The 26872-nt window shown below is 33.0% G+C and overlaps 1 protein-coding gene and 1 pseudogene across 2 annotated transcripts in view; both read left to right on the forward strand.

The window, feature by feature from the left end:
- The window catches only part of STXBP5L (syntaxin binding protein 5L), a 377830-nt gene that overhangs the window by 120007 nt on the left and 230951 nt on the right, over window positions 1–26872 (forward strand). For both annotated transcript variants that reach the window (XM_049628234.1, XM_049628235.1), the window contains exons 5-6: window positions 11444–11578; window positions 18211–18274. In XM_049628234.1, the coding sequence (XP_049484191.1) occupies window positions 11444–11578; window positions 18211–18274 (199 nt within the window). The remainder of the gene's footprint in view (window positions 1–11443; window positions 11579–18210; window positions 18275–26872) is intronic.
- On the forward strand, window positions 19703–19800 carry LOC125922211 (uncharacterized; annotated as a pseudogene).

Below are 26872 nucleotides of genomic sequence, written 5' to 3' on the forward strand. Positions count from 1 at the left end.
ATCACCTATTTAACCCATCCTACTACCCATATCCCTGCTGGTAACCATTAGTTTGTTCTCTATAGTTAAGAGTCTGTTTCTTGGTTTGCCTCTCTCTCTTTCTTTTTTTCCCATTGCTCATTTGTTTTCTTAAATTCTACATATGAGTGAAATCAAGTGTATTTTTCCTTTTCTGATTGACTTGTTTCACTTGGCATAATACTCTCTAGCTCTATTCATGTTGTTGCAATGCAGCATTTCATCCTTTTTTTATGAATTTCTGAACATTGATTTTGTATCCTGTGACTTTACTGAATTCATATATCATAAGTTATAGCAGGTTTTTTGGTGGAGTCTTTTGGGTTTTCTACATAGAGTATCATGTCATCTGCAAATGGTGAAAGTTTGACTTGCCAATTTGGATGCCTTTTATTTCTTTTGCTGTCTGATTGCTGCGGCTAGGACTTTGAGTACTATGTTAAATAACAGTGGTGAGAAGGGACATCTCTTTCTCTTTCCTGACTGTAGAGGAATATCTGTCAGTTTTTTCTCCATTTAGGGTGATATTAGCTGTGGGTTTTTCATAGGTAACCTTTATTGTGTTGAAGTATGTTCCCTCTAAACCCACTTTGTTGAGGGTTTTTATCATGAATGGATGTTGTACGTTGTCAAATGCTTTTTCTTCATCTATTGAAATGATTATGTGGTTCTTATCCTTTCTTTTATTAATGTGGTGTATCATGTTGATTGATTTGCACGTATTGAACCACTCTGGCAACCCAGGAATAAATCCCACTTGCTTGTGGTAAATGATCCTTTTAATATACTGTTGCATTCAGTTTGCTAGTATTTTATTGTGAATTTTTGCCTCCATGCTCATCAGGGATATTGGTCTGTAGTTCTTTTGTTTTTTTTTTTTAAGTTTTTAAATGTTTATTTATTTTTGAGAGATACAGCATGAGTGGGGGAGGAGCAAAGACCTGAAGCAGGCTCCAGGCTCCAAGCTGTTAGCACGGATCCCGACGCGGGGCTCAAACTCACAAACCATGAGATCGTGACCTGAGCTGAAGTTGGATGCTTAACCTACTGAGCCAGTCAGGCACCCCTGTAGTTCTTTTTTTTTTTTTTTTGTAATGGAGTCTGGTCTTGGTATCAGGGTAGTGCTAGTCTCATAGAATGAATTTGGAAGTTTCCCTCTTGTATTTCCTGGAAGAGATTTTTAGTTCTTCTTTAAATGTTTGATAGAATTCACTAGTGAATCTATCTGAGACTGAAGTTTCCTTTTCTGGAAGTTAAAAAAACAATTAATTTTCTTAATAGTTATAGGACTATTTAATTTATTTCAGATATGGGGAATTGTGCTTATTTGTGCTTCTTGATGAATTTGTCCATTCTACCTGCACTGTTGCAATGTAGGATATATTTGTATAGAGCTGTTATTTATCTGTATTGATATTCCTTGTTTCATTCCTAACTTGGTAAATTGTCTTTTATGTCTTTTTTTCCTTGTCAATCTTGCTGGAGATTTTTCAAGTTTCTTGAAATTTTCAAGGAAATTGCTTTTTGTTTCACTGATTATCTCCTTTGCTTCTCTGTTTTCAGTTTCATTGATTTCTGCTCTTTATTGTTTTCTTTTGTCTACTTGGTTTAGGTTTATCTTACTCTTATTTTTCTAGGTTCTTGGAAAAATATTTTTCTAGGTGCGTGGAAGCTTAGTTATTGACCTGAAACTTTTTCTCTTTTCTAATGTAAGTATTTAGTACTATATATTTCCTCTAGGAATTGATTTAGCTGTTTCACCAGTTTTGATTTCACGTATTTACAGCATCATTCAGTTCAATATATTTTTTCCAAGAGCTTAACATACATGTCTTTTGTTGAAGTATTATTAATATACAGTGTTATATTAGTTTCAGGTGTACAATATAACGATTCAACAATTCTATACATTTTTTCTTTGTCCATTTTTTTTGTTTCTTAAAGTATACATATGAATGATACCATATGGTATTTGTCTTTCTTTGACTTATCTTACTTAGAATTATATCCTCTAGGTCTATCCATGTTGTTGCAAATGGCAAGATCTCATTCTTTTTATGGCTGTGTAATATTCCAGTGCATGCATGTGCATGCGCGCGCACACACACACACACACACACTGTATCTTTATCCCTTCATCTATGAAGGGACACTTGGGTTGCTTCCATATGTTGGCTATTGTAAATAATGCTGCAATAAACATGGGGGTGCATATATGGTTTTGAATTAATATTTTTGTTTTCTTGTGTAAATACCTACTAGTGGAATTACTGGATCATATGATAATTATATTTTTAATTTTGGGGGAAATATCCACACTTGTCCCCACAGTGGCTGTACCAGTTTGCATTCCCATCAATAGTGCATGAGGGTTCCTTTTTCTCCACATCTGTGTCAACACTTATTATTTCTTGTGTTTTTTTAATTCCCTTGTGATGACTTCTTGGACCCATAGAACAGAAGTGTGTTGCTTAGTTACAAGTGTTTGGAGATTTTTTCTCTTATATTTTTGATTTCAAATGTGATTCCTTTGTATTTAGAGAACACATTCTATATGACTTGATTATTTTAAATTTGTTGAAGTTTATTTTTTAGCCCAAAATGTGGTGTCTTAGTATATGTTTTGTGGTGACAAGATATTTTGCTGTTGTTTGGCAGATTATTCTATAAATGTTGATTAGGTCCCATTGACTGATGGTTGTGTTGAGTTCTATACCCTTGCTCATTTGCTGGGGACAGGTGTTGAAATGCACTAGCATCATGGATTCTCTTTTTCTCTTCTCGGTTTTTGCTTCACATAATTTGCAACTTGTTGTTTGGAAATGCACATTTAGGATTGCCATGTCTTCTTGGTGAATTGATCTTTTTATCTTTACATAATGTCCCTCTCTGTCTCTGGTCACTTTCTATTCTCCAAAGTTGTTACATTTTTATCTGGTATTAGTACACCCATTCCTGCTTTCTTTGGAGTAATGTTTATATGATGTATCTTTGTCCTTCCTGTTACTTTCAGTCGATCCATGTCAGTGTATTCAAGTGAGTTTCTTGTGCACAGCATATAGTTGAGCAGTTTTTAAGTTCACTCTGCCAATTGTAATTGGTATTTACATTTTATGTAATTATGGTATGTTAGTGCTTAAGTTGCCTATTTTTTGTCTGCTTATTTTATTTTTCATTCATATGTTTTTTACTTGCCTTCCTGTGTGTTAATAGAACATTATTTTAGAATTCCATTTTGATTTATTTATAATTTTTAGTGTATCTCTTTGTATCATTTCACTTTTTAATGGTTTCTGTAGACATTTCATTATGTATAAACAACTTATCAAAATCTGCTATTGCATTTTCTCAGTTTGAATGAAGTATAGACATTTCCTTTCTTTATTTTCCTTTACTTTCCTCATTTTAAATAAGCTCTCCTCTCTCTGTATTTAAAACCACATCAGACTGTTTATAATTTTTTCTTCGGCTATGATAATTTAGGATACTCAAGGGAAGGTGGAAAATATATTGTATTTAACTGTATTTTTACTCTCCCTGTAGTTTTTTTATTCACACTTGATATTCAAAAATGTCTTTGATCTTTTTTCTGTTTAGTGAACTCCTTTTAACCATTCTTTTAGAGTTTGTCTTTTAGTGACAAACTCTTAGTCTTCCTTCATCTAATAATATACTGGTTTCTCCCTTATTCTTAGGGGTTTTTTGGGAGAATATAGAATTCTGTGTTGATAGTTCTTTCCCTAAGCATTTGAACAGTATTCTACTTCCTTTTGGCCCCTGGTTTTCTGGTGAGGAATTTGCCATCATTGGAATATTTTCTCCGATAGTTACGGTTTTATTTCCATTATGCTGCCTTTAAGATATTATCTTTTTCCTCTTTTAGATAATTGGCTATGATCTGTCTTAATTTTATTTATTTGGGTTTATCCTATTTAGTTTTTCTCAGCCTCTTGAGTTTTTTGGTTTTTTTTTTTGCCAAATTTAGAAGTTTTAGACATGATTTCTTTACTTTTTTCAGTCCCATTTTCTGTTCCTTTTCTTCTGGGGCCCTGATAACATGATTGTTAGATCTTTTATTTTTATCTCACAAGTTTCTGAGTCTTGAAATTTTTTAAAAAACATCTATTTCTGTTTGTTGTTCAGATGGGATAATTTTTATTCTTTTATCTCTGAGTTCACTGAGTCTTTTTTCTGTGCCCTCCATTCTGCTCTTGAGCTTATCCATAGTTTTAAAATTTTCTTGGTTGTATTTTTCAGTAGTAAAATTTGCATTTGGTTTTTATCTCCTGTTTCTTTGCTGACACTTTCCATTTTTTTAATTTCATTTCATTTCATTCATAATTTTTGTTGCATTTTTATGTTAGCTTCTTTTAAATATTTATCAGTGATTTCTAACACCTGTATCATCTTGGTATTGGTATCTTGGTCTTTTTTCATTCAAATTGAGATTTCCTATTTCTTGGTATGATGAAGGATGTTTTATTAAAACTGGTTATTTTGGATATTATGTTATGAAATGGTAGATCTTATTTGAACCTTTTTGGGGTAGGTTTTTTTAACTCTGGCAGTGAAGGACAGATGTCATCTTGTTACTAACAGATGGGAATAGAAATTCAGATTTCCCTGTTGGCCTTTACTATCTTCAGAGATAGAAACACTTTGTAATTGCTGGGTAGGGTATAATTATCACTCCTTATTTTACTTCTACTTTTATCATCCTGATCACAATAGAAGGACCTCATACCTGCTCCCCACGTGGCCTCCACTAACTCAGTTCTTTCATTTAGAAGTTGAAATGTTCTATGAATTTATTTATTTTTTAAAGCTTATTCATTTCTTTTGCGAGAAAGAGCACGCATACGCATGAGCAGGGGAGGGGAAGAGAGAACCCAATGAAGCCTCTGCACTGTCAGTGCAGAGGGCGATGCAGGGCTTGAACCCACGAACCATGAGATCATGACCTTAGCTGAAATCAAGAGTTGGATGCTTAACCGACTGAATCACCCAGGTACCCCAAAATATGCTGTGACTTTAAATGAAGGTAGAAAATGTTATTTCTTTTGCTGTAGCAGAATGAGAATAAGCTTCTCAGACTTGGATTTGCCAGAAATCATGATGTTCTTCCTTATGGAACTATAAAGATTTGGCTTATTTTAAAAATTTGACTTATTTTTGATAGTTTTCCAAATAATTACAATAAATAATTAAAGCAACAAAATTGAGTGAGTTTTTTACTATCTGGTTAGTTAATGAAGACTGTGTATGAAATTCAACTAAATTTTCAGTTTTCTGTTTAATTTTGTCTCTTGTGTTAGAATTTGAGCTGGCTACAGGTTATCCAATGTTATCAGATTCTATTTCTTAGAGAATTTTTAACTCTTTATTTTTTCTTTTATATGATTTTAGTTTTTCCACTAAAATTCCTCTAAGTATCAGTCTTTGAATCAATATGCTGAGGGAGTCTTAGGGTAGCTGCCTGTTTCTTTCCCTGGGCTGTTGTTGTGGTTCTTTTTATCACCACTGTTAGCTATTTGGGGAGAACTATGCAGCTATATGGCTCTATCCTATTACTAACTTAGTAATTTAGGTTCTTATCCTAAAACTTTAAGTGTAAAATAATGGCATTCATTCAATCACAGAACAGTATTTCATAAATACTGGTCATAGGTTATCTATATTAGAATCACCTAGAACAGTAGTAACTAAACTTTAAGTGTATGTGACTAACCTGGGTATTCCTCATAAAATGTAGTTTCTGATTCTGGGGTAGGGCCTGAGATTTGAATTTCTACTAAGTTTCCAGATGATGTTCATGCTGGTCTATGGACTTCATTTTGAATATCAAGTACTGAGGTTACTTGTTAAAGTATCAGTACATGTTCTATCCCTTGAATGTGAAAATATGCATTTTAATGAGATTTATTTATAATAAAGATTAAAAATTATTGCTATAATTTAGTAGTTCTTAACTATGGTTGTGCATCAAAACCACCCAGAAAGAGTTTTAAAACAATATTGCTAGATTTACTTCAGAACTGTTGAACTTTCCTCTCTGTGGCATTTGTATTTTTAATATGTAGAATACACCTGATTCTGAGTATCACCAGGTTGTAAAGCATAATTATAAATATTATAGAAGGGACTGGAGCCAGAGTCGTCATGCCTGATAGTAGAGGTTTTACCTAGTATCTGGATACAAAATAAGACTAAAATTGAACTATGTTACAACTTAGGGGAAAAAAGTTTCAAACTTGAAATCTCCCACTTAATTTCATACAGCAAAGTCTCTATAATTTGAAACCACTTAACTTTCTTAAAATATAGTTTTGGCTTGTGTTGACAGTGTTTCTCAAATTAGGATCTATAGGCATAGACTTGGAATTATGAATTCTCCACAATAGTTTCTGATTGTAATATTTTTATTTTTATAATCACATTAATGGAAAGATTCTGAGTGACTTGAACAAACAATTTTATACAAAAATACTGTCGCACAGTTCCCATATATGAAATTAAATTTGCATTTGTGGTTGTGTTGGCACCAAATAGTGTTATTTTAATTGTTATGGATTAATAAAATAATAGAAATAGACTATGCACATGTATTATGTATTCATGCAAAATGATTATAAAAGTATGTAATGATGTACTATGGAATAGAGTTCAAAACTGTTCAAGTATAGACAAGTGGTAGAAGAAAAACATGGAATAAATATATCCCAAATCAAAAGAACTTGTGTAGTCACAAACGTATCCATATTGTGAGGTTAATTATTTCTTTTAAAAAAAATCCATCTGTCACATAAACTAATGTCATTAATTTGAATTCTAGATGTAGTTTTATTTGTATTTTGTATTTTTCTATGTATATATAAAAGCCATAAGGATCAGGAATTTATATCTTACTTTATACATAAGTTAAAGAATTTATAAAAGTAAGTGAAAAGTGAAGATAAGCAAAAAACTTTAAAGGTCTGTACATTCTTCAAGCTTTGAAAACATTGATTTTATTTATTTATTATGATTATGTAACACATATATCAAACTATAGAGTTACTTGATTTTTAATATAGTGGCCCTATTTATTTATTGGTTTTTTTAGTTTTTCAAATTTTGGCATCATCTTTATTTTTTAATTTTTAAAACATTTTAATGTAATTTATTGTCAAGTTGGCTAACATATAGTGTATACAGTATGCTCTTGGTTTTGGGGGTAGATTCCCATGATTCATTGCTTACATACAACACCCAGTGCTCATCCCAACAAGTGCCCTCCTCAATGCCCATCACCCATTTTCCCCTCTCCCTGCTTCCCCCATCAACCTTCAGTTTGTTCTCTGTATTTAACAGTCTCTTATGGTTTGCCTCCCTCTATGTTTGAAACTATTTTTTCCCCTTTCCTTCTCCCATGGCCTTCTGTTAAGTTTCTCAAGTTCCAAATATGAGTGAAAACTTATGATATCTTTCTCTGACTGACTTATTTCACTTGACATAATACCTTCCAATTCCATCCATGTTGTGGCAAATGGCAGGATTTCATTTTTTTCTCATTGCCAAGTAGTATTCCATTGTATATATAAACCACATCTTCTTTATTCATTCCTCAGTTGATGGATATTTAGGCTCTTTCCATAATTTGGTTATTGTTGAAAGTGCTGCTATAAACATTGGGGTATATGTGCCCCTATGAATCAGCACTCATGTATCCCTTGGATAAATTCCTAGTAGTACTATTGCTGGGTTGTAGGGTAGTTCTAATTTTGATATTCTGAGAGTGGCTGCACCACTTTGCATTCCCCCAACAATGCAAGAGGGTTCCCATTTCACCACATCCTTGCCAGCATCTGTTGTTTCCTGAGTTGTTAATTTTAGCCACTCTGACTGGTGTGAGATGGTATCTCAATGTGGATTTGATTTGTATTTCCCTGATGATGAGTGATGTTGAGCATCTTTCCATGTGTTTGTTGGCCATTTGGATGTCTTCTTTGGAAAAGTGTCTATTCATGTCTTCTGCCCATTTCTTCATTGGATTATTTGTTTTTCAGTGTTGAGTTTGGTAAGTTCTTTATAGATTTTGGATACTAACCCTTTATCCGATATGTCACTTGCGAATATCTTCTCCCATTCCGTCGGTTGCCTTTTAGTTTTGTTGATGGTTTCCTTTCCAGTGCAGAAGCTTTTTATCTTGATGAGGCCCCAATAGTTCATTTTTGCTTTTATTTTTATAATGGCCCAATTTAAATACAGTTTTCTACCTTAGCATTCCTTAATTGCCCTTACTAGAATTAATTCCTCCCTTCTTTGAATCCTTTATAGCAATAGACACACTTTACTTTTATTTTTGTTTACTCGTCTACTTGTCTTATCTCTCCAATTAAATGGCATGTTGTTTTGAGGGGAAAAAGAGTAGATGTGTTGTAATCAAGTACAGTGCTTTTATTTTTTAAGATAATTTATTGTCAAATTGGCTAACATACAGTGTGTAAAGTGTGCTCTTGGTTTTTGGGGTAGATTCCCGTGGTTCATCACTTACATACAACACCCAGTGCTCGTACCAACAAGTGCCCTCCTCAATGCCCATCACCCACTTTCCCCTTTCCCCCACCCCCTATCAACCCTAAGTTTCTTCTCTGTATTTAAGAGTCTCTTATGGTTTGCCTCCCTCCCTCTCTGTTTGTAACTATTTTTTTCCCCTTCTCTTAAGTTTCTCAAGACCCACCTATGAGTGAAAACATGTGATATGTGTCTTTCTCTGACTGACTTATTTCACTTAGAATAATACCCTCCAGTTATATCTACGTTCCTGCAAATGGCAGGATTTCATTCTTTCTCATTGCCAAGTAGTATTCCATTGTATATGTAAACCACATCTTCTTTATCCATTCATCAGCTGATGGACATTTAGGCTCTTTCCATAATTTGGTTATTGTTGAAAGCGCTGCTATAAACATTGGGGCATAAGTGCCCCTATGATCAGCACTCCTGTATCCTTTGGATAAATTCCTAGTAATGCTATTGCTGGGTCATAGGGTAGTTCTATTTTTAATTTTTTGAGGAACCTCCACACTGTTTTCCAGAGCAGCTGCACCAATTTGTATTCCCACCAACAGTGCACGAGGGTTCCCATTTCTCCACATCCTCTTCAGCATCTATAGTCTCCTGATTTTTTCATTTTAGCCACTCTGACTGGTGTGAGGTGGTATCTCAGTGTGGTTTTGATTTGTATTTTTCTGATGAGGGGTGACGTTGAACATCTTTTCATGTGTCTGTTGGCCATCTGGATGTCTTTGGAAAAGTGTCTATTCATGTCTTCTGCCAGTGCTTTTTATAAAGATTTATTTAGTGAAATTTGAATTAATGGGTAAATGGATGGAAGGCTAACAATGTCTTAGATGATATACTAGAGAGAATGATAGTGAATATGGATATAGGAATAAGATTATTTTTCCAGGGTTCCTACATAACAGAAAATCTTTCATCTTTCGGGTTATGGTGGTGGAAATACATTACAAGTGAAAGTGTAACTATTAAATATAATAAATTCAATAAGGTATTGATTAGTCACTTATTAGGGTTATCAAATATACAGCATAAGTGTAATCATGCCCTCTCCCTCACCCATGTCAAGCATCTTACATAAATCACATTAGTCTTTTTTGTTGGGTTCAAATAAAGTCTGGGAATCCTGTGAAAAAAATCAGTTGTTTAACCACCACCCATCAGTTGGACATGGGACATAAGATGAAGCCCTTCTGTCATCAAAGGTCTGGTTTCTTGTCAATTAGAATTAGGGGAAAAGTAATACTGGTTCAAAGAATAGTTCTAATCCTGTTTGGGTCTTTTTCATGTATTCCATCATTCTTGTAAAGTTTCTCTATACTGGAATTCTGCCTCTTGCTTCAGCCTTCATTACTGAATCGTGGCGCTTTTTAGATTTTTCTTGTTAACCTTGGAAATGACTAGGTCATATTGAAGTTTGCTCTTTATCTACTAGAACTACTAAATTTTTGTTTACTTTTATTAAATTAGTGTTTTTTTCAACTCTGTGATTCAGAAAGGGTAATCTAAATCCTCTTTAAAATGAGTTTCCTTTTTCCACTTACATTGAATTTGAAATAGATCCTTCATTGCCTAGAAACATGACCATCATATTATTTCCTGTGGGACATTATTAAATATCCCTTGGCAATAGCACTTCTAGACTTTAGGTTTTAATCAGACTTGTCCAATATCATATAGGTTACACTTCAATTAGATTGCCAATTAACTGTAAGTACATATATGATAGCAGGATTTCTAGATTTTTGGATGTAATGTGCAAGGTGCTTTTAGCAGAATACTTTTTAATACATTTTGATTTAGAGAGGTAGGCTGTTGAATACTTCAATGAACCAGACTGAGAATATAAATTCAACAGACTGGATGTTTAGCCTTATATAAAAAAGAGGTATGAGATAGAATTTTGGGGGGAATTTACCATTCACATTCCTTTTTTTCCCCCCGTATTGGTCTGCCTGCCTGGCATCAGAATTCTGTCCTGTTCTTCTAACAATTTACCAGCTCTCTTTCTGAGTGAATTCTAGGAAATATGATGATTCAATAATAAGTTCTGACAATGGATAACTATGAACTTACCTCCCTTGTCATTTTAAGAGTGATTAAGGAGCCTGAATAGGCAAAACTAAAGAGTGATACACTGTCAATAGAAGTCTCTGGTAAATTCCCATATTTTATTTATAGGTGTCATGGTTGTGTTGGCTATAGAACAGGTTCCCAGAATTGGTCAGAAAACCTACTGTGAAGATAAAGGCAGAATAAAAAAGCCCAAAGGAATAGTATGGTAGATCTCTGACCTTATAAGTTTTCTTTATACTAATTAGATTCCAAGCATCTGAATAAATAGTAAATAATTTATGATCTTATATAGACAAAGCTACAAATTCTCTAACTGAAATTTGTTTCCTATGTACTTAATTTCTATTTGAAGTGAATATTACTGAAGAAAAATGACTAGTGTATAAATATGCTAATTTTGCAATCAGATAGGAGTATATTTGAATCCTAGTTTTGCCACTTACTAGGTGTCAGTCCTCTGCAAGTAAAAATAAAAATTCCTGGCCTCAGTTTCCTCTGTGTAAAATAGAAATATTTATCTGTCTTGGAGTGCTCTTTTCAGAATTAGAAACAATATATGTTAATGTCCATGGTAGATACTTATTAAATAGTGGTTATTATTATCATAATTATTTTTAATGATGTACTCTTGTTATATATCCTATATCCTCTGCTAGTAAAAAAATGCTACTTGAGTGTATAGTAAATTTTATTGTTTATATAGCTATCGCTACCTAATAAGTATAAGGAAAATATAATGCTGACCAAATATAAAATTTAGATATTTTAATTGTAATTTTCTTTCTTTCAGAATTACTTACTGTCATCTACCTTTCCAGAGTAAATGGCTCTATGTTGGAACAGAAAGAGGAAATACACATATTGTAAATATTGAATCTTTCATTCTTTCTGGATATGTTATCATGTGGAACAAGGCAATTGAGCTGTAAGTTTGAATTTGAATATCACTTTATTTGGCTTAAATATTTCACATGGTTATGTAAAATATATGTCAAATTACAGAGTTATTTGAAACATTTATAGCTAATTTATGATTAATTTGTGTGAAAAGTTTAGCTAAAATAATTTGAAACTGTACAGACTTAAAATTATTGTAGTATTAACATATTCTTATTTTAGCCTTTCTGAATACTTAAGAGTTTCTGAATAACTAAGGGTTATGTATGTAAAATTTGATGATAATAAGCTAAGACTCATTCTAAAAGTTATACAGGAAATCATCTCATTTCTTTATTGTCATTCTTAGTATAGCCGCTTCCAATGGGAATGGCAAGTGGATTGTGACCACATTTCATTTTATGTAAAAATAATCATAATCAGTTCACATATTTTTTATTGGTGGTAGCTTATTCTTCATTTGCCTAACATATTGTTCAGAGTTCTAAGGAGAATCAATTTATCAATATTTTTCATGTTTTGACATATGCATCCATTTGGATATGTGGTTAGTGGTAATTACCACTTTGACTTTGGCATTGATATTTAAGTTTATGCACATGTAAAAATGTGAAATTCTCCAAATGTGAAGCTTTGTGGAATTCCAAGTTATCTTTTTGTAGTACATACATGGACAATTTTCCTGGTCACTGTCTCCTGGTCACTTAATCAGGAAAAAATTTTTCTTTAATAAATGTTTATGTTCTGTGCATATTAGGTCCTTAATAAGATATATTTAACTTGAGGCTGGCTCATTCTCTCTCTTGTATAGATATATTCTAAGTTACATAATTAATTCTCCAAAGCTCTGATTAAAACAGCCTATTTTTATGAAGCTTGAGTCTGGTCTTTATGATAAATCTACCATTCCCAATTTTTAATGTTTCAATGTGCCTGTATATTACTTGATAGGAAAGGTTATTACTAATTATGATCTTCTTATAATATTCCTTTTGTATTATGTCCTAATGGGTCTTTTATCAATGGTAATTCTTCATCCCTGATTAGATTAAGAGCTGCTCCAGGGCAGAATCTTTGTTCACTGTTCCTTTCTTTTTCTTCATACTTCGCTTATTTTGGTGCTTTCCAAAGAGTGGTTACTAAGTGATTGATGACACTACTGAAGAGTTACTTTGATAGTTACACTCTACTATTGACTTACAGCTTTCATTCATAATTGGCATGAGCTATTTTACTCATATATATTTTGATGTTCTATATGTGTATTTTAAAAAAAGTTTATCCTATAGTCAACTATGTCTTCCAAAAATTATTTACTTTTTTAGCTACTTGGGAAAGATTTTCCCACTATAATCTCAGTTCTATAGAAGTGGTAAATAGGGATGAACTTAATGTTTGCTTTCATAATATTGTTTTAGGATATTGATAAAAACATAAATAAACTTGAGAGATTGAATTATAAACTTTTATACAAATTTAACATTAGTACAAATAGTAATAGATGTATCATTTGTGTTTAGTTGAATGATGCTAATTAAGAAGTTTATTATCCAAATATATCAAATATTTCATCACTTTTGCTGTTTTGTTTCCATATTCACATACTTACCAAATACTTTTCATAGTTCATTAGTGATTTCTACTTTACCTGTATGTATTTATATAGTCTAACTTTTACGATTTCAGGACTAATGATGAATTTAAAAACTGTAAAGGAGGGTAAAATTAGAAGGAACTAAAAATAAGACACTTTTATTTTTCATAGTATGATCTTAGACATGTGATACAGCATCATAATAGAATCTACCATTTATAGAAATATCAAATTTTATAGAGTTGTACATGCCTCTGAAAAATGTCCTGAAATATCCTCAAGAAATTATTAGTAGGCAACATTACCTCTTGAATGTTTCTTGGTTTACATAGACCAAATTTCCAAAAGTGTGTTCCATGCAATTATAGATCCATTGTGATACATATAATTTTAAATGGCAACTGCCAGTCTCCTAGAACGGTCTTTTAACTGCTCTCTACCTCTTCAGATACATTAGAAAATACATGTCACTTCCTGTTAATATGTGTCAAGTGTATGGGACAATAATACAAATATATTTAAAAGATCATTTCAGTAATAGAATTTTAGACACAAGTTTTAACAATACATTTTCTAAGTATAGCAAATGCAGAATTGTCTTTAAGAGATGTGAAATTATTACTAGGTAAGTTCTTACTTGAAATACTTTCCATTCAATGTTATTTTGTAATTTGTTTCTTTTTTTAGTGAAGTCTTTTAATTGTAATTATAGTCAATTCCCATAATTATAAATATTTTGTGCTCCCAAAATGTATGTATTAATTATTTGGAAACTGGAACACATTTTCCGTAGAAACAGTGATGTTTATAGACCCATAAAATAGTAGCATAGAACTAAACTGACATAAAAAAAATTTCTATGGGAAAATGTATTCCAGGTTTGAGCACAAAAATAAATATTTCTGTGGAACAGCCCTGGCTTTTAAAAATATATAACCGGGGCGCCTGGGTGGCTCAGTCGGTTAAGCATCCGACTTCGGCTCAGGTCACTATCTAACAGTTTGTGAGTTCGAGCCCCGCGTGGGGCTCTGTGCTGACAGCTCAGAGCCTGGAGCCTGTTTCAGATTCTGTGTCTCCCTCTCTCTGGACCTCCCCCGTTCATGCTCTGTCTCTCTCTGTCTCAAAAATAAATAAACGTTAAAAATATATAACCTATTTTTTTCTACATATGGTTAAAATTTGAGCATGAAATTCAGAATTAAATAATAAATGTAAGACTTGTGTTTAACAATCACTCAAACATGTTTATTGTACACTACGATATGCTCTGTACTGGAAACAACTATGAACTGGGAAGACATAGTTACTGTCCTCTTGGGGCTTTTAGTCTAATAAAGGTGAGATTAATTTAAAAGGCAATTCCAATATATTGGAAATAAAATGTGGCAATTCCATAAGAAGGACACCTAACATGGGGTCTCAGAGAAGTGTCTGTGAAGGAAGTTACATCTATGTTGCTATCTGACAGGATGAGAATTTCAGTTGAGTGAAGAATTGGGAGACAGGGGTGGAAGTACTCTAGGAGGAGGGGATAGAAAGTTTAAAGGGTGGAATTTGAGAGAGTTTTTGTTCCATGCACAGGAATTTTAAGTAGTTTAGTTGGTTGTAATACCTGGGAGAGAGGATGACAAAGGAGAAGTAATCAGGGGATATAATATGAAAGGCTTTTTAAGGCAGTTTGAGAAGTTTGGACTTCTAAGGCCAAGGGCTAGATTTTGAAGGGCTTTATGCAGAGAGTTGACTTGATTAAATATGCATTTAGGAAGACTACTCTGAAGGCAGATATGAAGAAATGATTAAAGAGAGAAAGACTGTATTCTAGGTAAACATTATGATTGATTTAGGAGTGGAGATAAGCTGTCATAATTAAATAAATAGAAGATAGAAGAGGCCAGACTTGGGTATTATGGAAGGATCTAAGAACAATAAGAATTAAGAGATGTTAGGCTTGAGCCACTGTGTAGGTAAGGGTGCCATTTAGTGAAATAAAGTAGGAGATTGAGTAAGTTGGGAGTAAAATAATTTTAGGTTCAATTAGGTTCAATTTTAGGTTCAATTTTAGGTAGGTTGAGTTGTATGTGTTTGTAAGACATTCAAAATGATATGAAGTGGGATATATGGATCTGAAGGTAATGAGATCTGAATTTATGGTCATTGAAACCATGAAAAAAGATGAGATTGTGTATGAAGAGTATATAGAAAACAGGTAGCAAACTAGCAGACACTCAACCAATTCTGACTCACAGATATGTTTTGTTTGGCTACCAGAGTTTTAAGTATGTTCTGAGTTATTTGTAATATTTGAAAATTGGTAGAGTAGAAATAAAAAGTTGTACTTCCAGATTTTCATGAAAATTCATGATGAGACAATTCTAGTTCAGTATTGTTGTCATGGCAGTCAATAATCAATCCACCTTTTGTAGGTGGATAATGTGCTATCCAGTTGGCACAGTTCTCATTCAGCCTATTTAATTCATTTGCAAATCTTGCCTGGCTCCTGTGCATTCTTGAATTCATGACCATATATAACATGGGAATAGATGACAGACAAGGGCAGAATGAAAAGGAATATCAATATTTAAGATATAGAAAGAGAAAGAAAGTCCACAAAGGAAACTATTAAGAAGCTATCATGGTGAATGGGAGGAAGATAAATAAATAGGGATACCTAGAAATATTATTGGGCATTATTTAGATAGATATTACATGACTTTAAGGTCATTGATAATTCTATCTAAAGTAATTTTTGTAGGATTTACAGAATCTAGAGTACACCAATGCTTTATGGCTATAAGTTTTTCAAGGAATGCTTGATGGTTTTTGGAGGTACAATGTCAGGGGAAAAGTCAGAAAAAACATATCAAAATGTTAGTAGTCATTATATTTAGGCAGTGAAATAATATGAGAGTTTTTTTTCTTTTGACTATTAGTGTCTTCTAAGTTTGGCTTTCTTTCTTTCTTTCTTTCTTTCTTTCTTTCTTTCTTTCTTTCTTTCTTTCAACCAATAATATATCTTCTATAGTATGAAAAAGTAAATACAAACAACTGAAGTTTAATGCTAGATTATTTTCTGAACTTGAGTGTTTAACAGAGTTTGAGAGTCTAAATGGTAGAGTCTTGCATGTGGCCTTAGTAGTGTTTCTTAAAGTATATTTCAGTGATTGCCTTAATATGGTCAATGAGGAAGGATCCTATGAACCCACACTTTTGGAAAATATCAAAGATTTGTAATATTCACTTGCAAATTATGGCTTTAAGAAGTTTTATAGAAGAAAAAAATATGTAACTATGTTTAATTCAGGGTTTCCCAAACTTTTTAAATATGGAACACTCTTTAAGTGAAATAACTTATATATTTACTAGTTAATCATAGAGTACACTTTGTTATTTGCTGTTCCAATCAAACCCAAGAGACAGGGGTATGTAGTTTGTTGGATATTATTAATTTCCAAAGGATAATTGAAGGACATTGTCCTTATCAGAGGCACTTATACTCTAATAAAACACTACATTTAGAATGCAAATAGTAACTCTGGTTCCCAATTATTCCATTGATTTACAGCAGTCATAATGCATACTGTTCATTGAGTGCTTAACATGTTTTGCCATTATATTAGGTGATATATTCTAATTTTCCATTTTTAGAAAAACTATTTCCATTTTTAGATAATGAGATTTAGGATAAAACCAGTAACAAAATATCTAATAAATCTGTATTTATTCCTCTGAGTCACTGTGGGGAGTCGGTATCTAGGGAACCTAGAGTTACTTAATTTGTCAGTTTTCTCTGATTCCAACAAGTTTTTAAAATTTAATTTTCTTTACTATTTTGTGAAGAATCTTTGATGGTTTTAATGTGTGCATAAGAAATAAATTAGAATTATGTCAATATAATCATAATAGAATTAGTCTGGCACAAATAGGCTGTTGAAGAAAGGATGTGGAAAAATGAGCAGTAACAAATCTATGGTCATATCAGGTCATATTATATTTAACCATGACATAATCATATTTAACAGTATGTTAAAATAAGGAACACAAAAGAAACATGCTAGATATCAGAGTAGAATAAATTTAAAGTCAGATTTACAGAGCATAGGTCCTTTTAACAATATGCACTTAGACACATAGTTACCTGTTATTGCTTACCCTAGATAACAAATAAGTAAGACATAACCAGTGAACTATGTTTCCTCAGTTTGTCAGTTTTCTGTAATCTGGCTATCACTAGAGAGAGTTTCTTTGTAAATCAAAGGAGATACTAAAATTTTCTTAGGAGCAAAATTAGAGATTTTATGTCAAAAGAAATTGTAAATCAGTTATATACTTTGCAATTTGGTTGCAAGGATTTACAGCATTAGCCTCATGGCTGTGTAAGTTTTCTTTCTTGTGTAACTAAAAGTTCAATTTTAAATTTTCGGAGGTCCAGATAAGGCAACAAACATAAAAATTCCCAGTCCATAAATCCATACTTTTATGAAAAGGCATCATCTTGATTATTCATAATTTTCCTTTGATAATGAGGAAATAAAGTTGATAACATGAAAATATCTAAAGCATCGCTTTCATTATTAATATTGTCCCTTCGAGTATTTAATTTTTGTGCTATAGAAATAAAGAATCCTAGGGTACCTGGGTGGCTCAGTCGGTTAAGCATCTGACTTCAGCTCAGGTCGTGATCTCATGGTTTGTGAGTTTGAGATCCACATTGGGTCTGTCTGCAGCACAAAGCCTGCTTTGGATCCTCTGTCCCCTTCTCTCTCTGCCCCTCCCCTGGTTGTGCTTGCTCTCTCAAAAATAAATAAACATTTAAAACAAAAAAGAAATGAAGAACCCTATTGTTATATGGATCTATGTTCTTAAACCTGATTTTAAAAAAATTACACCTATTTTAACAGAGTTACTAGGAGAAAGAAAGATAGTCTTCAAGAAAAACAACCAAATTTCAAATGAGTAACTCTCAGATTATTAAGAGTGTATTCTAGTATAATTTCTTTGTTCCAGTCTCTAATGGTAAGGTGTTTTAATTTTTATTTTTTAATTACTATTTTGAATTAATTTAACAGATCCACAAAGACTCATCCAGGTCCAGTTGTACATTTAAGTGATAGCCCAAGAGATGAAGGGAAAGTGAGTATTACAATACCATTATTCTTGCATTTATTTTCCTCATTCTTGAATGAAGGTGTTTCTTGTTCTTATTTTGTTCCTAACTTGTAGCACAGTTCATAGCATTCAGTGTTTTCTAAAATTAAAATATGTTGAATGAATGAATGAGCAAATAAATGAATGAATGAATCAATTGTTCACAATAATGGTCCCAAATTAAGTCTCTTTTTTCACCTAGAGTTAAAGTTGATATTTAATTCTAGAATTTTGAGGAAGGTATGGGACATGTGGAACAACTTCCATTTTCAAATATTCTGTGCTGGAACTTAACAATTTGATTATCAATATCATTAATCATAGGCCTCTGCTATTCAGTTTTGGTAATGATACATGACCAATATTAAATAATCATAAATTAGCCAATCTTGATTTTATAAATAGGTAATTATATAGAAAATTTTCTCAGGTTATAGAAATAATCCTTATTCATTTTGATCATTCATAATTTTCATTTTGAGGAAACAAAGTTGATAACATGAAAAGATCTAAAGCATCACTTTCATCATAAATATTCCTTCTTCAATAATATATTTTTGCTAAATACCATAGAAAACACCTGTATAAATTAGTTAGTATAGGTTTTCTTCTTTGTTTATTTTTAAATGATAGAAAGTGAATTTGTCTAATAAATATTGAGCCTGCAAGTCAAGTTTGCCTGATGGTAATAGAAAGAACATTGGATTTCTTCAAATTGATCCATTAATACACTGTAATTCCAATCAGGTGTCATCAGAATTTACTTATTTTTAAGGAAATTATTCTAAAATTCGTAAGAAAGTATTTTTCTCCAGATCCTCACCAACACTTGTTATTTCTTCTGTTTTTTATTTCAGCCACTCTAACAAGTGTAAGGTGACAATCTCATTGTGGTTTTTATTTGCATTTTCTTGATGATGAGTGATGTTGTGCATCTTTTCATGTGTCTGTTGGTCATCTGTATGTCTTATTTGGAAAAATGTCTATTCAGGGCCTCTGCCCATTTTTTAATTGGATTATTTGGGGTTTTTTTTTGGTGTTGTATAAGTTCTTAATATATTTTGGATATTAACCCCTTATTGCATATATCATTTGCAAATATCTTTTCCCATTCAGTAGGTTGTCTTTTTGTTTTATTAATGGTTTCCTTCGCTGTGCAAAACCTTTTATTTTGGTGTAGTCCCACTAGCTTAATTTTGCTTTTGTTTTCCTTGCATGAAGAGACATATCTGGAAAAATATTTCTACAGCTGATGTCTAAGAAGTTACCACCCATTTTTTCTTCTAGGAGTTTTATGGTTTCAGGTCTCATATTTAGGTCTTTAATCCATTTTTGAGTTTATTTTTGTGTATAGTATAAGAAAGCAGTACATTTTCATTCTTTTGCATGTAGCTGTCTAGTTTTCTAAGCACTGTGCTCCTTTGGCAGCACATATATTAAAATCACAGAGAAGATTGGAATGGCCCCTGGGCAAGGATGACATGCAACTTAGTTTTCCCAGCATCATATGTTGAAGACACTGTCTTTTCTCCATTATATATTCTTGCCTCCTTTATTATAGATTAATTGACCATATAAGCATGGGTTTATTTCTGGGCTCTCTAATCTGTTCCATTGATCTATGTGTCTGTTCTTATACCAGTACCATGCTGTTTTGATTACTACAGTTTTATAGTGTATCTTGAATTCTGGAATTGTGATACCTCTAGCTTTGTACACAGTTTCTGGGAATGCAAATTGGTGCAGCCACTGTGGAAAACAGTATAGAAGTTCCTCAAAAAATTAAAAATAGAAATACCATATGATCTAATAATTACAGTACTGGATATTTTCCAAAGAAAACAACAACAACAACAACAACAACAACAACAACAACACCCCCATTCATTTGAAAAGATATATGCACCCCTGTGTTTAATGCAGCATTGTTTTTTTTTAATTTTTTTTTAACGTTTATTTATTTTTGAGACAGAGAGAGACAGAGCATGAACGGGGGAGGGGCAGAGAGAGAGGGAGACACAGAACCAGAAGCAGGCTCCAGGCTCTGAGCCATCAGCCCAGAGCCCAACGCGAGGCTCGAACTCACGGACCGCAAGATCATGACCTGAGCTGAAGTCGGATGCTTAACCAACTGAGTCACCCAGGCGCCCCAATGCAGCATTGTTAACAATGGCAAACATATGGTAGCAACCCATGTGTTCATCCATAGATGGATGAGTAAAGAAGATGTGGTATATATACACAATAAAATATTACTCAGCCATAAAAAAGAATGAGATCTTGCCATTTGCAACAATATGGATGGACCTGGAGGGTATGATGCTTAGTGAAATAAGAGAAAGACAAATACCATATGATTTCACTCATATGTGGAATTTAAGAAACAAAACAAATGAACAATGAGAAAAAAAGACAAGCAAAAAAAACCAGACTCTTACATATAGAGACAAACCCATGGTTGCCAGAGGGGAGGTGGTTGGGGAGAAGGGTAAAATAGATAAATGGAAGAACAAAATTGTTGAATCATTATATGGTACACCGGAAACTAATATAACACTATATATTATACTTCAGTTAAGAAGAAAATAAAATTAGTAACTATAAATTTTAAAAAAGGAAAATATTTAAAATATTTTTAAAATTTTTACCTCAATTTTTTATTTAAATTCTGGTTAGTTAACAAACATTTTAATATTAGTTTCACATACTGAGATACCACTGGTCAGATACCACACTGGTCAGAGTGGCTAAAAAGAACAAATCAGGAGACTATAGATGTTGGAGAGGATGTGGAGAAACGGGAACCCTCTTGCACTGTTGGTGGGAATGCAAACTGGCGCAGCCACTCTGGAAAACAGTGTGGAGGTTCCTCAAAAAATTAAAAATAGATCTCCCCTATGACCCAGTAATAGCACTGCTAGGAATTTACCCAACGGATACAGGAGTGCTGATGCATAGGGGCACTTGTACCCCAATGTTTATAGCAGCACTTTCAACAATAGTCAAATTGTGGAAAAAGCCTAAATGTCCATCAGCTGATGAATGGATAAAGAAGATGTGGTTTATATACACAATGGAATACTACTTGGCAATGAGAAAGAATGAAATCTGGCCATTTGTAGCAATATGGATGGAACTGGAGAGTGTTATGCTAAGTGAAATAAGTCAGGCAGAGAAAGACAGATACCATATGTTTTCACTCATATGTGGATGCTGAGAAACTTAACAGAAGACCAGGGGGAAGGGAAAGGGGGGGAAAAAGTTACAGGGAGGGAGGGAGGGAAACCATAAGAGACTCTTAAATACTGAGAACAAACTGAGGGTTGATGGGGAGTGGGGGAGAGGAGAAAGTGGTTGATGGGCACTGAGGAGGGCACCTGTTGGGATGAGCACTGGGTGTTGTATGGAAACCAGTTTGACAATAAATTACATATAAAAAATAATGAAAATAAATAAACTTAATAAAATGAAAAAAAAATAAAGTTTAATGGACTAGAAAAAATATTAGTTTCAGGTATAGAATTTAGTGATTCATCACTTACATACAACTCCCAGTGCTCATCACAGCAAGTGCCCTCCTTAATGCCCATCATCCATTTAACTCATCCCCCACTGCCACCTCCCCTTCCAGTAACCTTTAGTTTGTTCTCTATAGTTAAATCTGTTTTCTGGTTTGCCTCTCTTTTTTTTAATCCCCCTATGTTCATCTGTTTTGTTTCTTAAATTCCACATATGACTGAAATCATATGGTATTTGTCTTTCTTTGACTTATATTGCTTAGCATAATACTTTCTAGCTCCAACCTGTGTTATTACAAATGGCAAGATTTCATTCTTCTTTATGGCTGAGGAATATCCCACTTGGCATCATAGGGTGTTGCCTCTTACCTCTAAAGAACAGCACTTGGCTGCTGTGAGAAGGAAATATCCTCACTTAAGTACTAGGGAAATGGAATATCCCATTTTTTCCACATCAGACTGGCAAAATATTAAAAATTAAAAATAATATCGGGTAATGGAAAACATCACCCCCCCACACACACACATACATACCACATCTTCTTTAGCCATTCATCAGTCGGTGGACATTTGGGTTCTTTCCATAATTTGGCTATTGTTAAAAAGTAATACAATACATTGTGATATTGGTACAGGGGGATACAAAAAGACCAATAGATGTAAATGGATATTCCAGAAATGGTTCAGACCTTTGGGGTAATTTTTGGATATTTTAGAGAAGACGTTTTAGGACATAAAAAACTATTGAATAAATGGTGATGGACAATTGGATATCCATTTTGAAAAAAAAAAGTAACGTCTCTCTACCTTACTCCATTCACAGAAGTAAATTCCAGATGGAGAAAATACATAAACATTAAAATCACAACTCAGAAAGTTTTAGAAGAAACTATAGGGAATGAGTTGTTACTGTAAAGTAGAGACATCCTTAGGAAAGACATAAAACCTAAAAGCTTTAAGGAATGTACCATAACAAGACAATCATGATAAGAGATAGGCAATAAAGAGGGAGATATTTGCTACGTATAGTAGGCAGATAATGAACATGCAAAATATATAAAAAACTTGTACCATATCCTCATCTTTCATAATAGGAAATCAATATGTGTAATTAATATATCAAGAAATTGAAATATAAATATATTTAGAAATATGAGAGTAAGTTTACTAGAAAAGGCAGTTATAAGAGTTGAAAATGTGTTGCCTCTTACCTCTAAAGAACAGAGTTTGGCTGCTGTGAGAAGGAAATATCCTCACTTATAAGTACTAGGGAAATGCAATATCCCATTTTTTCTACATCAGACTGGCAAAATATTAAAAATTAAAAATAATATCAGGTAATGGAAAATATTAATAATGAATAATGGACACCTAAATACAGCTCTAGTAGGTATATATACCAATATGGGCAATCTGGCATTATCACCATTTAAAACATGTATTCATTATGACTTAGAAAATTCATTTCAGAGGTCTATCCTATTTATATTACCAAGGGCCAAAATATTGAAAACAGAATAAAGTTCAATTAATAGAAAATGGAATAAATGTATGCCAATATATCCATATTATAGAATGCTGTACTGATATGGAAAGTTCTTTAAGCCATGTTTTAAAAATAAAAGTTGAAGAACAATAAGTGCAGTATAAGGCCACTTGAATAATGCATTTGTGTTTTTATTATATATTCAAATACCCAAGAAAAAAGGCCTGAAAGTATATGTACAAATCTGGAGAGGATACTGGAGATTGGAACTGGGGAAAGTGATCAAAGGTATTGATAGTCCCCTTTGTTCATATTTTTATGAATATAATGTGTGTTAAGTAATTAAAAATTAAAAGGGATGAGAAATAAATTAGTATTAATGTCAGAAAACTACATGTTTGAAATCTTGAATAAATCATTTGACTTTTTTTAAAAGCTTGTTTATTTTGAGAGAAAGAGCACTAATGACTGCATGTGCAAGCAGGGGAGGGGCAGAGAGAGAGAGCGAGAGAGAGAATCTCTCCATTTGTCAGTGCAGAACCTGCCACAGGACTCAATCCTGCAAACTGCGATTTCATGACCAGAGCTGAAATCAAGAGTGAGATGCTTAACCAACTGAGCCACCCAGGTGCCCCCAAATTGTTTGACTTCTTGTACATTAGTTCTTCCATCAACAGCCTTTTGACACATAGAGGTTTTTTCTTATTTTAATGTATTGGATTTTATCAGTCTTTTCATTTGTTTCTTGCATTTTGTATCTTACTCAGTAAATCATTTCTTCCTGTGGGAAAATATCATCCTTGTTTTAAAACAGAAGGTCAGTTTTAAGGCTTTCCATTTCACGATTAGATTTTAACTTAAATATAATTTATTTTATATTGGTTTGAAATAAGGGATATGTCTGTTTTTACAGATAAATAATTCATTTATTGAATAGTTAATTTAGTTACTAATTTATAAGGACATATCACTCACATATGAAATTCCCATGCTTGAATGGATCTTTTTTCTGGACTTTTCCTCTGTTGCATTGATATATTTATTTATTAGTGTACTATTACTACATTTTATTAGTAATAATACCTTTACAAAACATCTTGTTATCTGGTAGGTCCTCCACCTCTTCCTTCTCTATCTTGGCTTTTTCTGAACATTTATTGTACTATATACACTGCAGAATCAGTTTCTAAAACTCTATGTAAATGTCTCCTGGGATTTTGTTTGTAATTTGAACATACCGATTAGAAAAAATTTACTTAAGATATGAATGTTCCAACTATAAACATAGTGTTTCCTTTAGCCTTCTTTTTTTCTATATAGCTTTATAACTTTTTCCACAAAATTCATATGTATATCTTTTGTTAGATTAATTCTAAGTACTTTATAGATTTTATTGTTTCTGTGAATTAATTTTCTTAAAAATTAATTTTAAGTCATTTTAGTGCATAAAATATTGATTTTGTTATTTTGTGTTCATTGTGTCACCTAATGTTTTGTTTTTAATGGCTGTCCTTAGATTACCTGGAATATGCTATGTATAAAAGCATAGCAAACATAGACAAATTTTGTTTCTTCCTTTCTAATATTTGTATATTTTTATATACATATTTGTTTTGTTGGATAGGAACCCAGTGGAGGTGAATATAAATGGCTTTAATGGGAACTTTCTTTTGTTTCCAACTGCAAAAGAAATATCTTCCAAGATTTCAAAATTAAGATGTTTGCTACAGGTTTTTGGTTGATTGCTTTTATGAAGTTCACCTATTTCCAATATTCAAAGAGTTTTAAATTATAAACAGTGTTGAATTTTTTGGATGCGTTTCTACATGCATTGAGATATGTTTTGTGCTAATCTCAGTCTATTGATAAGGATGCTATATAGGATCTAGAAATACCTGGGGACACTAGCTGGACCTGAACCAGCTCTCATCAACATTTCCTTTTTCAGAGCCAGTGTTGTGGCTAGACCAGCCCTTGTGGTTTTTTTTAATGGTCAAGATACCCCTCAGCAACAATCATCAGGGAACTTTGAAAAACAAGATTATTGTTCATGAGTCCTAGAGGGTACACAACATGGTTGGGGCCATTCAGTGAAGTCATAGGTAGAGAAAGAGAGAGTGCATGTACCTGGGGTTCTGATTTTATTGAGGATGGAATGCCTAGGGTTTCACATGTTCACTTTATTTGTGAAATAAAACAGAAGAGTGGGAATTTAAGTGTGGGAAAGGAAAAGTAAGCTGTCAATAAAATTGTCAGTTTATCTGTGTCAACCAGAGCTTTCTAAAAAAGGGGAACTTCATGGGTGGGGTATCCTGGCTCTTTATTTAGTCATGTAGCTTGCAATGTGTTTCTTCAAGATGGATGTCTGAAGTGAATGCCCCAGCAATCAAAAGTTTAATGTCAGACACTTATATTACAAAAAAAAGAAAGCTATCATGTACTTATACTACAAGATGAGTATTCCTTAAATTGTTAATTTGTTGAAATATTAATAGATTTTCTAATTAAAAACATTTACATTTCTGGGATAAATTCAACCTGGAAGGGACAATTTTCCACAGAGGCTTTGTGATGAGGTGAAAGAAGGAACACATTACTGATGTTAAGTGTTATACTGAAACAGCATAGTATTGTGGAATCAGAAAACAGACCATCCTCTCTCTGAGATATTATTTACTAAAGAAACTGTGCATTAGTGTATCAAATCGAAGAGGGTGCCCTTGAACTGAGAGATGCTTATATTGGGCATAATACTGTATACATTTCCTTGAATTCTCTCAGGCCTGTCTGTATTCCCAAATCATGACTGTTTGCTCCATCTCTGTTTTGGCAAAATTAATCAGTTTTATACAGTACTGTTTCCTTAAGTAGACTGGCTATGCCAAGTCTTAGCTTCTCCCTTTAATTCTGGATTCAGATAATATACCATACTATAAGATATGATATCTGGCTTTCCTACCAGCTACCAAAGGAGTCAAATGACAAGACTCTGAAATGAGGGGGTATTAACTTCCCATGGAGAAAACCTTGACCAATATTAGACAAGACACAGAAATAAATTCTCCTTTCCTTCCTCTCTGTGGTTGGGCTATTCTGAATTATGGTTTTTCCACATAGACTGTTAGAGACATCTAGCAAGGCCAAACATATATACATGCTGAGTGATTGGCTGTGTCTCTTTGTCTTCTCCCATAAAGTAGTGATTAGTGTGATAATGTATCATCTTACTTTTATGTCTTTGCTTTACTTCACTTTTCCTTTATTATTACAGCCCTGAGATTGCAATTCTCTATGAAACATTAGCACTTAAGCCTAGCCTCAGGCTGTTTTCCACAGAACCCTGGTTAAGACAATAATTATCAGAATTGTTCTAGATCAGGGATTGGAAGCTAGAGCCAATGGGACAAATCTCGCTTGAGGCCTTGTTTTTATAAAATGTTTTTTTGGGACACAGCCATGCTAACCATTGTCTGTGGTTGCTTTCTTACCACAAGAGTACAGCCAAGGAGTTGTGACAGAGCTGTAAGGCCTGTGAAGCCTAAACTATTTACTGTCTATCCCTTCACATAAAAAGTTTGC

The sequence above is a fragment of the Panthera uncia genome, chromosome C2 (assembly GCF_023721935.1).
Source record: "Panthera uncia isolate 11264 chromosome C2, Puncia_PCG_1.0, whole genome shotgun sequence".
In the NCBI taxonomy this organism is placed as follows: Eukaryota; Metazoa; Chordata; class Mammalia; order Carnivora; family Felidae; genus Panthera; species Panthera uncia.